General features: G+C 69.0%; 2 protein-coding genes across 10 annotated transcripts in view; both read left to right on the top strand.

Annotated features, from left to right (window-relative positions):
• The window catches only part of MTMR14 (myotubularin related protein 14), a 51,439-nt gene extending 42,933 nt beyond the window's left edge, over positions 1-8,506 (top strand). For 7 of the 9 annotated variants that reach the window (XM_075917277.1, XM_075917276.1, XM_075917272.1 and 4 more), the window contains 2 exons: positions 5,113-5,268; positions 7,175-8,506. In XM_075917277.1, the coding sequence (XP_075773392.1) occupies positions 5,113-5,268; positions 7,175-7,352 (334 nt within the window). In that variant the 3' untranslated portion in view covers positions 7,353-8,506. The remainder of the gene's footprint in view (positions 1-5,112; positions 5,269-7,174) is intronic. The other 2 variants (XM_075917279.1, XM_075917275.1) reach the window with 1 other exon arrangement.
• Positions 8,507-9,120: 614 nt separating this feature from the next.
• Positions 9,121-15,893, top strand: part of LOC142825326 (copine-9-like) — a gene marked incomplete at its 3' end in the record, with an annotated part of 39,751 nt that continues 32,978 nt past the window's right edge. Inside the window, exon 1 of the mRNA XM_075917270.1 lies at positions 9,121-9,332. Within this exon, the coding sequence (XP_075773385.1) occupies positions 9,256-9,332 (77 nt within the window). The remainder of the gene's footprint in view (positions 9,333-15,893) is intronic.

The raw sequence follows: 15,893 nt of genomic DNA, 5'->3' as shown, positions 1-15,893 counted from the left end.
GCATTGGAGCCCCTCTCCTGGGAGCTGTTGGTACAACTGCCCATTCCCCTTCCTCTGACCTCATCCCACAAGTGCACCGGCGTCTTCCCCACCCGGCCCCTGGCCTCGCGGCCGCCGTCGCACTCCCAGTGGCACGTTGTGCAGAGGGACGGCCGATCTCGTCGCAGCGCACCTCTTCCTGCATGGCGTGCTACGCTCGGCCACGGCTCCTCGCCGCCTCTCACGGCGCATTGGACGCATAGGGCACGGCGTGGCCCTCGCGCAAACCTTCCCGTCACACTCTGCCATCGTGCCACGGCCCAAACAGGACACGGTTCTCCAGGCAGCCCTGCGCTCCGACTCCTCCGGGTAAGGCTTGTGAATCCGCTCACTGGACTAGGTGGGAGCACGCGCTGGAAGAAGAAAACACGGCGACGCCCCTTTGGAACGGTTGTTCATTGAGCTGTGTTGCTCCTGTCTGTCCCTTGCCCACCCTGCTCCCCCGCTGTCGCAGGAGCCGGCAAGAAGGAACCGAGGAGCGGTGGGGGCGGCAGGATCGTACATCGGGCGTTGCATCGGCCCCACTCCACGGGCCTCCCCAGCCGACCTGACGGGTAGCGGCTAGGGAAAAGCTTTGCAGCCGCCGTGCACGCATCCTGGGCACCTCCCTTGGAGTAGCGTGAGCGGCATCTCGGACACCGGGTCCAGCAGCGAGTGAGCGTTTTTCTCTCGTGCCACAGTGGCAGCATGAGAGCCAGCGGGATCCAACTCCAGCCCAGCTGGCTGAGGCTGAATCTCAGGAATCACTTCCGAGCGGTGGAAGAGAGGCTGGGGTGTGGAAGTGCTTTCCCTGGGGGCTTCAGGCAGCTGGGGCTGGCTGGCGCGGATGCTTTACCACGACACAGCCTGCATGTTGGTGGGGGGTGGGCGAGGCTCCCCGTGGCTGGCAGCTGGCTTGTGCGTGCCCCGTGTTGTGGGCCAGGGTCCCATGGCAGTGACTTGACTGAGGTTTAGCCAGTATTGTAAATGCCACCAGCTGCCAAGTGCCGCCTGCCAGCTGCCTCTACCGAAGAGCAGGAAGGGGCTGCAAGAAACCTGCCTCTCCTCTGGAACCAGCGCCCTCGTCCGGTTTGAGACGGCTCCCCTTCTGCAGACAGGGCTTGGCACTGCCCTGGCAAGGGTAGCGGGGGAGACGCCATCTTCTCGCATGCAGCCTGAGCCCGCAGAAAGGCAGCTCAGCGGGGAGAGCTGCCGCACAGGAGCAGTGACCTAATTACATGGACCCGTTTTAGGGCAGCACTCGCCAGTCGGTGGCCCGTCTCGGGAGCCAGAGCTGGCTGCACGTGTACAAAGGGACTCCGCCCCTGCAGCCTGTCCTCCGGTCTCACGAGCCCTTTCTGAGGGGCAGCAGTGCCGTGGCTCCTGCTGCGTGCCCTCTCTGGAACTGATCTCAGCTGAGCCTGTGGCACGCCCTAAGGATCCTTCCTCGGCCCTGCAGGCCAGCCCCTTTGTCGCCCTGGCCGCGTGCTGCCGACTCTGCTCCTTTTTCGATCTGCAACCCCTGCGCCACGAGGGCTGCCATTGGCCGGGCCCAGCCCCCAGATCTAGGTGCCACGACCCCCTGGGTTGCGCACCATTGCTCTCGGGGCTAGCTCAGGTCTCTGACATACGCCACGTTGAGGGGCCAGTGCAAACCTGACCAGAAGGTTGAACTAACTGGACTTTGTACGCCCCCCGCCTGCTTTCAGGGGCCTTAAAAACTACTCTTAGTTCGCTGAGTCAGTCCCACAGGGAGCCACAGATTCCAGAAATCCTGCTACAGAATGTAGGTCCAACGGGGCCTTTATTACGCTGTAGGCAGTGCGGCGGGTGGGCTGTAGGCAGTGGGGCGGGTGGCAGTGCAGGGGGGTGGGCTGTAGGCAGTGCGGCGGGTGGGCTGTAGGCAGTGCGGCGGGTGGCATTGCAGGGGGGTGGGCTGTAGGCAGTGCGGCGGGTGGGCTGTAGGCAGTGCAGCGGGTGGCATTGCAGGGGGGTGGGCTGTAGGCAGTGCGGCGGGTGGGCTGGAGGCAGTGCGGCGGGTGGCAGTGCAGGAGGGTGGGCTGTAGGCAGTGCGGCGGGTGGCAGTGGGGCAGGTGGGCTGGAGGCAGTGCGGCAGGTGGGCTGGAGGCAGTGCGGTGGGTGGCAATGGGGCGGGTGGGCTGGAGGCAGTGGGGCGGGAGGCAGTGCAGGGGCGTGGGCTGGAGGCAGTGCGGCGGGTGGGCTGGAGGCAGTGTGGCGGGTGGCAGTGTGGCGGGTGGGCTGTAGGCAGTGTGGCGGGTGGCAGTGCGGCGGGTGGGCTTTAGGCAGTGCGGCGGGTGGGCTGTAGGCAGTGGGGCGGGTGGGCTGTAGGCAGTGTGGCGGGTGGCAGTGCAGCGGGTGGGCTGTAGGCAGTGTGGTGGGTGGCAGTGCAGCGGGTGGGCTTTAGGCAGTGCAGCGGGTGGGCTGTAGGAAGTGTGGCGGGTGGCAGTGTGGTGGGTGGCAGTGCGGCGGGTGGGCTTTAGGCAGTGCAGCGGGTGGGCTGTAGGCAGTGTGGCGGGTGGGCTGTAGGCAGTGTGGCGGGTGGCAGTGCGGCGGGTGGGCTGTAGGCAGTGCAGCGGGTGGCATTGCAGGGGGGTGGGCTGTAGGCAGTGCGGCGGGTGGGCTGTAGGCAGTGTGGCGGGTGGCAGTGCGGCGGGTGGGCTGTAGGCAGTGCAGCGGGTGGCATTGCAGGGGGGTGGGCTGTAGGCAGTGTGGCGGGTGGCAGTGTGGCGGGTGGGCTGTAGGCAGGTGGGCTGTAGGCAGTGCGGCGGGTGGGCTGTAGGCAGTGTGGCGGGTGGCAGTGTGGCGGGTGGGCTGTAGGCAGTGGGGCGGGTGGGCTGTAGGCAGTGCGGTGGGTGGCAGTGCGGCGGGTGGGCTGTAGGCAGGTGGGCTGTAGGCAGTAGGGCGGGTGGGCAGTAGGCAGTGGGGCGGGTGGCAGTGCGGCGGGTGGGCTGTAGGCAGTGTGGCGGGTGGCAGTGTGGCGGGTGGGCTGTAGGCAGGTGGGCTGTAGGCAGTGGGGCGGGTGGGCTGTAGGCAGTGCGGCGGGTGGGCTGTAGGCAGGTGGGCTGTAGGCGGTTAGGTATGTGGCTGTCATTTTGCTCCTGTCTTTACACCTGGCCTGGACAGACTCCACTGGGCTGTCCCCAAAGCCACTGCTGTGTAGTTAGCACCTTCTGCTTTCTAGGGCAAGCGCCAAGCTCGATCTCTCTAGCTTGCCAAAGAGGGCTTGGGGGGCCTGGTCCCGTGGGGCCGATGCCAGAGGCGCTGCAGGGCTGGAAGCCGGAACTCCCCACCTTTGGCTTAGAAATATGGTCCCTGTCAGTGCTGGTGTCACCTGCCCTCTCCCGGCAAGCTGAACCCCTTCGTGCAGGCTGCGGTGCCCCCCAACCGCTCGCCGGCCTCTAGCATGCGCCTGTCTGCTTCCATGCAGCCCCCCCCCCCCGTGCCGAGAGTCCACTGCCTGGCCTGCAGCTGGGCTCTGCCTGTACCTGCGGAGGGGAGCCGTCCTCTGAGCCCCCTGCTCCGCTTCGCCCTGCCTGCACTGGTGGGTGCCTGCGCTGCGCCCACTGAGACTTGTCCATCCTGGCTCCTCTGGCTCAGCCGCTGCTCCACTTCCTGCCCAGCAGCCTGTCAGCCTCCTGCGCCCCCTCAGCCGCTGCTCCCCCTCCCCTTTCTCCTGCTGGCAGGGCCCTTCCGCACGCTGCAGCTGCTCTAATCCCTCCTCTCTGGTGCCCCTGCTTTGACTTCCCCTCTCACCGCAGCCTGCCCCACTGCCCCTCACTTCCTGTGCCCTCCCATGGCTCCCGGCTGTCCACGGGGCCCTGCCCCACACTTCCTGTGCCCTCCCATGGCTCCCGGCTGTTCATGGGGCCCTGCCCCTCACTTCCTGTGCCCTCCCATGGCTCCCGGCTGTCCACGGGGCCCTGCCCCACTGCCCCTCACTTCCTGTGCCCTCCCATGGCTCCCGGCTGTCCATGGGGCCCTGCCCCTCACTTCCTGTGCCCTCCCATGGCTCCCGGCTGTCCATGGGGCCCTGCCCCTCACTTCCTGTGCCCTCCCATGGCTCCCGGCTGTCCACAGGGACCTGCCCCTGCTGCCCAGCGGGGCCTCTTGCTGCTGCTTGCAGGGCACCCTCGCTGCGCAGCCTCGGGCGAGCAAACGGCTTTGCTGCATCGATCCCCTGACCCTCGGCATGGGCATTGGCCCTGCCCGGGGCTCACCTGGCTCCCGCTGCCAGCAGGCACACGCAGCCTCCGGCTCTTGGGAAGAACCGGCCGGGCCGTGCTCCTGCCACCACCAGTTCTTGCTGCTCAGCTTCAGCCCCACTGCCCTGGGAAGCAGGGGTCCTCGCTCCTCGTCCACTGGCCTCTGCAGCCCGGGAGTCCTGCGGGGAGGGCCAGTGAACTGACGGGCGGGGGCCCTGTGCCGATGGGGAGCCTTGTCCAAACGCAGAGGGTGCCGCATTGAGCACCGCTGGCCACACCCTGTTCCCTGCTACTGCGGGTCGCGTGCAGCTGCCGGCTCTTCCCTAGCAGGCCAAGCCGCTTTGCGCGCCAGCTTCCCCCGCCCCGCCTGCGCCGTGGGCACCCGGGGGAGGCCAGGCCCTGGGGTTGTGCCATCTGCTCATGGAGCTCATCAGAGGGCCCCCCAGGGGGCTGCCGTCTCCCCTTTCCTACCCGGGATCTTTGCCTGGCTGCCTGCGACTGCAGCACCCACCCCAGTGGCCTCCAGGTCTGCACACTGGGCACGCCAGGCCCTGTGCGGCTGCTCTTCCTTCTCCCCCGGGAGCAGGCCCCAGCAAGCCCCCCTTCTCCGAGGCCCAGCAGCCGCATCGAAGGGGCTGTGGCGGGCAGTGGGCTCGTGGTCACATCTCTGGTGCTGGGGCATCTTGCTGCGGCCTTTCCCACTGCATGGCCCTCTTCTCACCCGGCTCCCAGAGGAATCCAGCCCCACCCGCTTGTGCCTGGGTCACAGGCCACTGCCTCCCCTGGCCGCCAGCCCCATGCCCACTGGCACGAGCGCTGAGCCTGCAATGACTTCACTGACTGCCCCATCTCCCCTCTCTTTCTGCCCCAGATCAGTGGAGCCCTCCCTGCCCGGATCCTCCGTTTCTACTGACTCTGGCAGCTGGCAGCTGGTAACGGGCTGCGGCAGCTTTCAGGAGCATGCAGCCCTGAGCGCAGACCCCGCTCTCCCTTGCAGCTTCCCGGATGAGCTCCCTAACGGCTGCCTGTAAGTGTACGGGGAGAGGCTGGCTGGAAAGTGGGGCAAGCCGGGGAGCTGCATGAGCCTCAGCGCCTTCCCCTGCCTGCAGGCTTGTCCCAGCCTGCTGCCCCACGCAGGGCGGCCAGCCTGCAGGCAGAGGGGCGCTGCCCATGGGGCTTCCGCAGAGCACAGTGGGCAGCGAGCCGGGCCTGCGCCTTTCCCTAGGGGCCGCTCGGCTCAGCCTGTGCCACCGAGAGGAGCCCGGCTGACGCGGCCTCACAGGCCTGGATCACTGCTCTGCTGGTCTCGGCTCCAGCCCACGCCTGGAAATCTGTCAGGGACGGACCCCACGGCCCGTCGGCCGGCCCGAGTCGGCTGCCCCACCCCCATGGCCTGAGCCGGCCGGCCCAGCCCCGCCCCCGGGTTTCTCCTTGCTGTGTAGACGTTGGATTCCAGACCCTCCAGAGCACTCGCGCGGCTGCTCTTCTCCGTCTCCACCTGAGCTGTGTCGCCCACGCGCTCGTGGCGCGGCGCCACCGGGCGGCAGAGGCGGGACGGGCGCTGCCTCCCCTCTGCCCTGGTCAGCGCGGGCTGGAGCCAGCCTTCGAGGCTGTGCGCGCTGCAAACGGAACCGCGGCCCAGGCCTCAGCAGGGCCTCTCCTAGCCGAGCGCCCCGGGCCGGGCAGGCCTCGCTGAGGAGCACCCCGCGCCTCGCCTCGGGGGGGACACTGAAGCCTTCGGTGTCCCTGCTCTGGCTGCAGCCAGCACGATCCCCCGGAGCTGTTGGGCTGTCCCTACGAAGGCCACTAGCCCCACAACTGGGCTGGGCGGGTCCGTCCTTGGCGCCGGAGTCGCTTCTGGCCCAGCCCACGCAAGGCCAAGAGGCTAGACTTGCTCTTTCCCTCAGGCGTGAAGGGATTAACGCCCCCCCCCCCGGAACCGTGGCCCTGGGCCCCTGCCTTGGGCTCCCGCCTTTCACACCCGTCACCTGCTGCCTCCCGCATGCTGGGCTAGACGCCGCAGGCCAGGGGCGAGCCCGAGGCAGGTCCTCCCCTTCCCTGGCCCCGGGCGCCCTGCTCCGAGCCGCGTTCCCAAGGGGCCCCGCGGGCTTTTGCTTCCTGCCCTGCGCCCCTCGCTCCCACAGCGCGTTTCAGCTTGGCCAGGGGCCACTGGAGCCTTCGCCTGGACACCTGAGTCTGAACAAGCTGCCTCCCAGCCTGGCCAAGGCGCTGCCCAGCTAGCGCACTTGCTCTGCACCTGCCACGCGGCTCCCGCCGTGGCCAGACCCGCCTCCTGCTGCTGCGTCCGGCCGACGCTTCCCTCATGGCCTGTGCCCGGGGAGGGCCCGGGCAGGGCTGGCTCTGCCCTTCCAGGGCTGCCTCAGAACAGCTGCCTTTGAACTGTAATTGCTTCATGCTGCTCTCTCATCTGGAATGGCGTGTTCTCTGCCGCCTCCCCCGCCCGCAGCCTGCCTGGCGCAGCTGGCGAGGGAGCGCCCCCGGGGAAGCCGTGCCCTACTCTCGGAGAGGAATGCAGGCAGCTCAGGCTTGCGGGGAAGGCTCTGAGAAGTCCCCACACCCGAGGCCTTGGCGGAGCCCCGTGGCCGCGCCGGCGAGGGCGGGGGAAGTGCCCAGAAGGGGCGTTGCAGCTCCCCACGGAGGGGAGGGAGCGACCTGAGTCCACTTCCCCAGCAGGGGCAGAGGGGCCCGGCCAGTGTAGGACGAAGTTTGTGACGGGCCCGGGGGGGCTGGTTCTGCTGGGAGCGGGAGCTGCGGCCCAGCACCAGGCAGACTCCCCTGCGCTAGGAGCAGTGGCCAGGCCTGGGGGACCACGGCCATGTTAGAACCTTGCTGCTGCCCAGGGCTCCGGCCGGGCTCACGCCCCCACAGCTCCAGGAAGGCTGCTGCTGACCCGTCCCCCTTCTGTCTTGCAGGCTGGTGCCGGTGGCAGACCGAGGCTCCCGGCTGCAGGAGGTCCGCTCTGCATTCCTAGCCACCTACAGCAGCACCATCGGCCTGCAGGCCCTGCCCCCCAGCCCCTCCAGCCTGGGAGGCCTGCTGGAGCAGTTTGCACGGGGCGTGGGCCTGAGGGCCAATAGCGGCCCCCTCTGAGCGCGCGGCTCACCTCGGCCTGGTTCCGGCTCACCTCGGCCTGGCTCCAGAGCGGCCCCTCTGAGCGCGCGGCTCACCTCGGCCTGGCTCCGGAGCGGCCCCTCTGAGCGCGGGCTCACCTCGGCCTGGCTCCGGCTCACCTCGGCCTGGCTCCGGAGCGGCCCCTCTGAGCGCGGGCTCACCTCGGCCTGGCTCCGGCTCACCTCGGCCTGGCTCCGGCTCACCTCGGCCTGGCTCCGGCTCACCTCGGCCTGGCTCCGGAGCGGCCCCTCTGAGCGCGCGGCTCACCTCGGCCTGGCTCCGGCTCACCTCCGCCTGGCTCCGGAGCGGCCCCTCTGAGCGCGGGCTCACCTCGGCCTGGCTCCGGCTCACCTCGGCCTGGCTCCGGAGCGGCCCCTCTGAGCGCGGGCTCACCTCGGCCTGGCTCCGGCTCACCTCGGCCTGGCTCCGGAGCGGCCCCTCTGAGCGCGCGGCTCACCTCGGCCTGGCTCCGGCTCACCTCCGCCTGGCTCCGGAGCGGCCCCTCTGAGCGCGCGGCTCACCTCGGCCTGGCTCCGGCTCACCTCCGCCTGGCTCCGGAGCGGCCCCTCTGAGCGCGCGGCTCACCTCGGCCTGGCTCCGGCTCACCTCGGCCTGGCTCCGGCTCACCTCGGCCTGGCTCCGGAGCAGCCCCTCTGAGCGCGCGGCTCACCTCGGCCTGGCTCCGGCTCACCTCGGCCTGGCTCCGGCTCACCTCGGCCTGGCTCCGGAGTGGCCCCTCTGAGCGCGGGCTCACCTCGGCCTGGCTCCGGCTTACCTCGGCCTGGCTCCGGCTCACCTCGGCCTGGCTCCGGAGTGGCCCCTCTGAGCGCGGGCTCACCTCGGCCTGGCTCCGGCTCACCTCGGCCTGGCTCCGGCTCACCTCGGCCTGGCTCCGGAGCGGCCCCTCTGAGCGCGGGCTCACCTCGGCCTGGCTCCGGAGCGGCCCCTCTGAGCGCGCGGCTCACCTCGGCCTGGCTCCGGCTCACCTCGGCCTGGCTCCGGAGCGGCCCCTCTGAGCGCGCGGCTCACCTCGGCCTGGCTCCGGCGCAGCCAGCAGCAAAAGGACTCCCAGCCGTGCGAGGGCCAGCACTGCCCCTGAGGCCCATGTTTCCAGTAAAGGCTCCACACCCTGACTTTTTCCTGCCTCTTCTTTCAGGCTAGGGCAGCATGGGGAGGGTTCCCCTGTGCTCCCCCGGGGCTGCCAGCTGCCTGGCAGATGCTGCTGGCCTGAGTACCTGTGGGCCAGCCCCACTGCCCTCTGGGAGCGTGGGTCATGGAGCAGCTAGGCAGGGGCTGGGCTGCACGGGGCCAAGCAGGTGTGGCCTGAAGGGCCCGGTGGTGTCTGCAGCACCCCTCTCTGCCATGGGGCCCCTTGCTCCTGCCAGCAGAGTGGGGCCTGCCCCCCCGGCTGGGGCCCTGCCGCCTGCCCCCCAAGCCGCCATCCCCCGGGCTGGGGCCCTGCCCCCCAAGCTGCCTGCCCCCCCCCGGGCTGGGGCCCTGCCCCCCAAGCCACCATCCCCCCAGGCTGGGGCCCTGCCCCCCAAGCCGCCTGCCCCCCCGGGCTGGGGCCCTGCCCCCCAAGCCGCCATCCCCCCAGGCTGGGGCCCTGCCCCCCAAGCTGCCTGCCCCCCCCGGGCTGGGGCCCTGCCCCCCAAGCCGCCTGCCCCCCCGGGCTGGGGCCCTGCCCCCCAAGCCACCATCCCCCCAGGCTGGGGCCCTGCCCCCCAAGCTGCCTGCCCCCCCCGGGCTGGGGGGCGGGGCGGGGGCAGCAGCCCGCGGGAGGCCCGGCTTGGCGCATGGACCGGCTCGGGGCCGCCGCTTCCCCGCCCATGGAGCCCGCCCCGCCCCGCCCCGCCGCGCAGCGAGCCGGCCGGCCGAGCGGATGGCGTCTCCGGCAGCCCTGGAGCCGGCGCCCGGCAGCGTCCCGGCCACCAAGCTGGAGCTCAGCGTCTCCTGCAGGTGAGGGGCGCGGGGCGAGCCGGGGAGTGTGCGGCACGTGCCCGTTTTGCGCGTGCAAGGCGTGTGTCGGAGCGTGCAAGACATGCCTGGCGTGCGTGTGTAGGGGAGTGTGCAAGGCATGCCAGGTTGTGTGTGTGTGTGCAGGTGAGTGTGCAAGGCATGCCCTGTGTGTGTGTGTGTGTGTGCAGGTGAGTGTGCAAGGCATGCCCAGTGTGTGTGTGCAGGTGAGTGTGCAAGGCATGCCCAGTGTGTGTGTGTGTGTGTGTGTAGGGGAGCGTGCAAGGCATGCCTGGTGTGTGTGTGTGCAGGTGAGCGTGCAAGGCATGCCCGGCGTGTGTATGTAGAGGAGCGTGCAAGGCATGCCCGGCGTGTGTGTGCAGGGGAGCATGCAAGGCATGCCTGGCGGGTGTGTGTGTAAGGGAGCGTGCAAGGAATGCCTGGTGTGTATGTGCGTGCGCGCGCGTGCAGGGGAGCGTGCAAGGCATGCCCGGCACATGTGCGTGCAAGGGAATGTGCAAGGCATGCCCAGTGTGCCCATGCAGGTGAGTGTGCAAAGCATGCTGAGCGTGCAAGGTATGCATGTGCATTGGTTAGCGTGTGAGTGTGCAAAGCATGTCTATCATGTATGTGTCTGATGGCATGAGCACTTGCAGTGCGTGGGAGCGTGTGCATGGCACAGCGTATGTGTGCAATGCCTGCTGGTGTGTGCAGGCGTGCATGGGGTGAGTGTGTGCGTGCAATGCCTGCTGTGTGTGTGCCAGGCGTGCATGGGGTGAGTGTGTGCGTGCAATGCCTGCCTGGTGTGTGTGCAAGGTGTGCATGGGGTGAGTGTGTGTGCGCAGGACTAGTGGGTTGAGCACACATGCAGCCAGTGCACACGCCAAACGTACTCTCCAGGGATTGTTAGCTCTGAAGCCCCACACGTTATTCTGTTTTGTGCTGGTGGCCAGTGTGACCCCACTGCTCTCGCCCCCCCCCAAACGCCTCTCCCCCTCGGCTCACAGCTCACGGCCCCCCCAAACGCCTCTCCCCCCCCGGCTCTCGCCCCCCCAACGCCTCTCCCCCCCAGCTCAGAGGCCCCCCCCAAACGCCTCTCCCCCTCAGCTCACGGCCCCCCCAAACGCCTCTCCCCCTCGGCTCACGGCCCCCCCAAACGCCTCTCCCCCTCGCTCACGGCCCCCCCAAAAGCCTCTCCCCCCCGGCTCCCGCCCCCCCCAAACGCCTCTCCCCCCCCAACTCAGAGGCCCCCCCCAGACGCCTCTCCCCCTCAGCTCACGGCCCCCCCAAACGCCTCTCCCCCCGGCTCTCGCCCCCCCCAAACGCCTCTCCCCCTCGGCTCTCGCCCCCCCAAACGCCTCTCCCCCACCGGCTCTCGCGCCCCCAAACACCTCTTCCCTCTGGCTCACAGGCTCCCCCCAACGCCTCTCCCCCCCGGCTCTCGCCCCCCCCAACGCCTCTCCCCCTCGGCTCACGGCCCCCCCCAACGCCTCTCCCCCCCGGCTCTCGCCCCCCAAACGCCTCTCCCCCACTGGCTCACGTGCCCCCAAACACCTCTTCCCTCTGGCTCACAGGCTCCCCCAAACGCCTCTTCCCCTCAGCTCACAGGCTCCCCCAAACGCCTCTCCCCCTGGCTCACAGCCCCCCAAATGCCTCTTCCCCCCTGCTCTCACCCCCTCCATGGATCTCCCCCCCGGCTCACAGGCTCCCCCGAACGCCTCTCCCCCCCGGCTCACGGCCCCCCAAACGCCTCTTCCCCCCTGCTCTGCCCCCCTATGGGTCTCCCCCCCCGGCTCTCGCCCCCCCCAAACGCCTCTTCCCCTCTGGCTCACAGGCTCCCCCAAACGCCTCTCCTCCCCCGGCTCACAGCCCCCAAACGCCTCTCCCCCCTGCTCTCGTCCCCCCCATGGGTCTCCCCCCCAGCTCACGGCCCCCCCAAACGCCTCTCCCCCCTGCTCTCGTCCCCCCCATGGGTCTCCCCCCCAGCTCACGGCCCCCCCAAACGCCTCTCCCCCCTGCTCTCGCCTCCCCGAAACGCCTCTTCCCCTTGGCTCTCGCCCCCCAAACGCCTCTCCCCCCGGCCCACGGCCCCCCCAAACGCCTCTCCCCCCGGCCCACGGCCCCCCCAAACGCCTCTCCCCCCCGGCTCACGGGCTCCCCCAGCGCATCTCCCACCCCAGCTCATGGGCCCGTCCAGCACCTCTTCCCCCCCGCTCACGGCCCCCCGCAATGGCTCTCCCCCCCAGCTCACTGCCCCCCCAGCACCTCTCCTCCCCGCAGCTGTCGGTCCCAAAGGTGAGGTTCGGGTGGGTCCCTAGCAGCCTGGGCTTCCTGCCAGTGGGTCTGTGGCCGGGGGGGCTGAGCCCCGGGGAATGGCGGGGGCAGGGGTGCCCGGGGAGGCCATGGGGCAGAGGCTGCAGGAGGGCAGCGTGGCTGGTTGCCCGGGCTCTGGCTGCTCTGACAGCAGCGGGCGCTCCCCGGACCCCTGGGGGCAGGGCCAGGGTACAAGGGGGCTGGCTGGCTCCTTGCCAAGGCTGCTGTCCAGCGGAAGGAGCTGAACAGTCGCGACCCCTCCCAGCCCTGGGGGGGGCTGCCTGGGGTGGGTGGCCGGGAGCAAGGCCCCAGCCTGCAGGGAGCATGAGAGCTGGCCCCCACCCCGGAGCCGGGCTGTGCCTGGCTGGCAGGCAGCAGATGGCCCAGCTGTGTGATGGGGAAGGGCAGGGGCAGGGCAGCAGGAAGGGGGCAAGTCTGCCCTGGTCTCCCTCCAGACAAACGGACTCAGGAGCCAGCCAGCCGCCCTGGAACGGGCCTGGCCCCTCGCGTGGCCTGAGCCACGGAACCAAACTGGAAACGCCCCCGTCCCACTTGGTCCAGCACCGCCACGGCCGAAACGCGGAGCCTGCTCTCGCTGCCGGGGCAGGGCAGACCCATGGGGCCTGAGGCCAGGCAAGCGACCCCTGGACCGGTCTTCTGGCCTCTGTAGAAATCCATGGGGCGCCCACAGCTCGAATGCTGCGCACTGGCGTGGTCGTCTCATCTCCAAAAAGATCCTTTGGCCTTGGAAAAGGTTCAGAGAAGGGCAACAGAAGTGCGGAGGGGTTTGGAACGGGTCCCATGTGAAGAGAGATTAAAGAGACGGGGACTTTTCGGCTTAGAAAACAGGAGGCTTGGGGGGGGTATGATAGACAGGGCTCGACAATTTAGGTAATCTACTCGCCACGGGCCCAGCACGGTGCCGCAGTGTGGTCTGTGCGTGCGCGGCGCGGTCTGTGCGTGCGCGGCGCGGTCTGTGCGCGGCGCGGTCTGTACGTGCGCGGCGCGGTCTGTGCGTGCGCGGCGCGGTCTGTGCGCGGCGCGGTCTGTGCGCGCGCAGCGCGGTCTGTGCGTGCGCGGCGCGGTCTGTGCGCGGCGCGGTCTGTACGTGCGCGGCGCGGTCTGTGCGTGCGCGGCGCGGTCTGTGCGCGGCGCGGTCTGTGCGTGCGCGGCGCGGTCTGTGCGTGTGCAGCGCGGTCTGTGTGTCGTGTGCCGCGCGGTCTGTGCGCGCGCGGCGCGGTCTGTACGTGCGCGGCGCGGTCTGTGCGTGCGCAGCGCGGTCTGTATGTGCGCAGCGCGGTCTGTGCGTGTGCAGCGCGGTCTGTATGTGCGCAGTGCGGTCTGTGCGTGCGCAGTGCGGTCTGTACGTGCGCAGCGTGGTCTGTGTGCGTGTGCAGTGCGGTCTGTGCGTGTGCAGCGCGGTCTGTGCGTGTGCAGCGCGGTCTGTGCGTGTGCGGCGCGGTCTGTGCGTGCGCAGCGTGGTCTGTACGTGCGCAGCGTGGTCTGTGTGCGTGTGCAGCGTGGTCTGTACGTGTGCAGCGCGGTCTGTGCGTGCGCAGCGCGGTCTGTGCGTGTGCGGCGCGGTCTGTGCGTGGGCAGCGCGGTCTGTGCGCACGCAGCGCGGTCTGTGTGTGCGCGGCGCGGTCTGTGTGTGCGCGGCGTGGTCAGTGCGTGCGCGGCGCGGTCTGTGCGTGCGCGGCGCGGTCTGTGCGTGCGCGGTCTGTGCGTGCGCGGCGCGGTCTGTGCGTGCGCGGCGTGGTCTGTGCGTGGGCAGCGCGGTCTGTGCGTGCGCAGCGCGGTCTGTGCGTGCGCGGCGTGGTCTGTGCTGTGCGCGGCGCGGTCTGTGCGTGCGCGGCGCGGTCTGTGCGTGCGCAGCATGCTGAACCATGCGACTGATCATAGAGGTCTCTAAAATCATGACCGGTGTGCAAAAAGCGAATAAGAAAAGTTATTTACTTGTTCCCATAACCTAAGCACAATGGCTGTGTCTACACTGGGCCACGTATTCCGGAAAATCAGCCGCTTTTCCGGAATAAGCTGCGAGCTGTCTACACTGGCCCCTTGAATTTCCGGAAAAGCAACGACGCTGTACTGTACAAAATCAGCCGCTATTCCGGAAAAACTATTCTGCTCCCGCTCGGGCATAAGTCCTTATTCCGGAACACTGTTCCGGAAAAGGGCCAGTGTGGACAGCCCAGTAGTCTTTTCTGGAAGAAAGCCCTGATCGCGAAAATGGCGAAAATTCCTGAAGTGGGAATAAGAGATCCTCCGGAAAAGGGCTTTATTCCGGAGGATCACGCCAGTCTGGACACTCTTTTCCGGCTTTTCCCCAAGCCGGAAAAAAAGCGGCAGCCATGTTTATTTAAATCCAGCAGGGAATATTTAAATCCCCCGCGGATTTCCCTATTCCGAAGTTAGAAATTAGCATGGCTCTTCCGGAGAAGGGGCCAGTGTAGACACAGCCTAGGGGTCACCAAATGATTTAAGAAGAAGCAGGTTTAAAACAAAGAAAAGGAAGTTCTTGTTCACTCAAGCGACCAGGAGTCCTGTGGCACCTGAGGGTCTGTCTACACTACCCTCCTAGTTCGAACTAGGAACTCATTCCACGAGGAGTACCGATAGTTCGGAATAGGAAGCCTAGTTCGAACTACCTAGTTCGTGCCGCGTGTAGCCGCGCTGCGCGGGGTTTGAACGAGCAGGGATTTAAAAATGGCGGCTCCCCGCTTATGCAAATGAAGCCCGGGAAATTCAAATGCCTACATTACCCTCCTAGTTCGAACTAGCGGGGTAGTGTAGACAGACCCTTCTAGACTAACTGAAGTGTAGCAGCATAAGCTTTCGTGGGCAAAGACCCACTTCGTCAGATGTAGGGTCGGTGTCCCTAGCCGCTGTTTCTCTGGGAATGGGTCACGTGAGGATCCCTGGCCCCTGGCCTTGGCCGCTGCCGGCCAACAGGACCCTGGGCTGGATGGGCCGTTGGTCTGACCCATGTAACCGTCGCTTGAATCCCCTCCTCATGGCCCCGGTGCAGGGTGCTCCGGCAGCTGGGCCCTCACCCCTTCCTGCCTCTCTCCGGCCGTCAGCCCAGGGGCCTGGTACCAAGTGCCCAGCTGGCTACGCAGGCTTGGACCTGGCTGGGACCCCCGGGTGTTTTACAGCCTCTGAGCTGGCAGCTGGTCCGACGGGACCCTCCTGCCCCCACTATCGCCCCTGGCGAGGCCCTGCCGGCGGAGGGAGGCTCAACGCCCTGCTCCGCTGCTGGCGCCCTCTTCCCCGGGGGGCTGGCATGGAGGAACCCTGCACCGCCCCGCTGGGCAACGTGGACCCTGCTCTGAACGTGCCACGGCCCTGGCTGCGCGGGCGCGTTGGGAGCGCGGTGCGGCTGCTGCTACTCCCGAGGCCGGGCAGCCGCTCGCTCAGGCTGCTCAGAGCCCGCAAGTGCCCCCCGTCCCTCCTGGCGCCCGCGAACGGCTCCGTCTCCCCAGCAGCCTCCCCGGTCAGCCCTGGCGAGCCCCACGCCGCCGGCTTTCCCAGGGCGCAGGCCGGGCCCGTTCCTCTCCCCCTGCGTGTGCGGGGCACTGCCCGGCCCTGGGCCCCACGCCAGCCCAGCGGGCGGCTCCTCGCCCTGCCCTGCCCCCGCGGCCTTGGCGTCCCCAGGGGCAGCGAGTCCCTTGCTAAGGCCTGTCCCGCTGGCGAACGTGGGGTGGGGGCTCGAGCAGTGATCCCAGCCTCGCCGGGGGGGCCTGGCTTAGTGGGGGGGCGGGCCCTGCAAGGCAGAGGGGGGAGGGCCAGCCCTAGGAGAGCAGAGAGGGGCTGAGCCAGGCTGGGGAGGCACGGAGGGGGGCCGGGACAGCCATGGGGGGTGGGGAAGGGACCCCCCCCCAGCAAGCATCCTGCCCTGCCCCGCCCCACAGCGCCCCCGGCCAGGACCCCCCCAGCCAGTGCCCTGCCCCGCCCCACAGCACCCTGAGCCTGGACCCCCAGAGCCAACGCCCTGCCCCACCCCACAGCGCCCCCAGCCAGTGCCCTGCCCCACCCCACAGCGCCCCCAGCCAGTGCCCTGCTCTGCCCCACAGCTCCCCCGGCCAGGAACCCCCCCCCACCAGCACCCTGCCCCACCTCACAGCGCCCCCGGCCGGGACCCCCACCACTCTGCACCCTGCCCCACAGCTCCCCTGGCCAGGAACCCCCCCCGCCAGCGCCCTGCCCCACCCCACAGCGCCTCCACCCGGGACCCCTACCACTCTGCCC

The sequence above is a fragment of the Pelodiscus sinensis genome, unplaced genomic scaffold, assembly GCF_049634645.1.
Source record: "Pelodiscus sinensis isolate JC-2024 unplaced genomic scaffold, ASM4963464v1 ctg157, whole genome shotgun sequence".
Taxonomy (NCBI): Eukaryota; Metazoa; Chordata; order Testudines; family Trionychidae; genus Pelodiscus; species Pelodiscus sinensis.
Note: the sequence above shows the minus strand (reverse complement) of the source record. Positions and strands in the feature narration are given on the sequence as shown.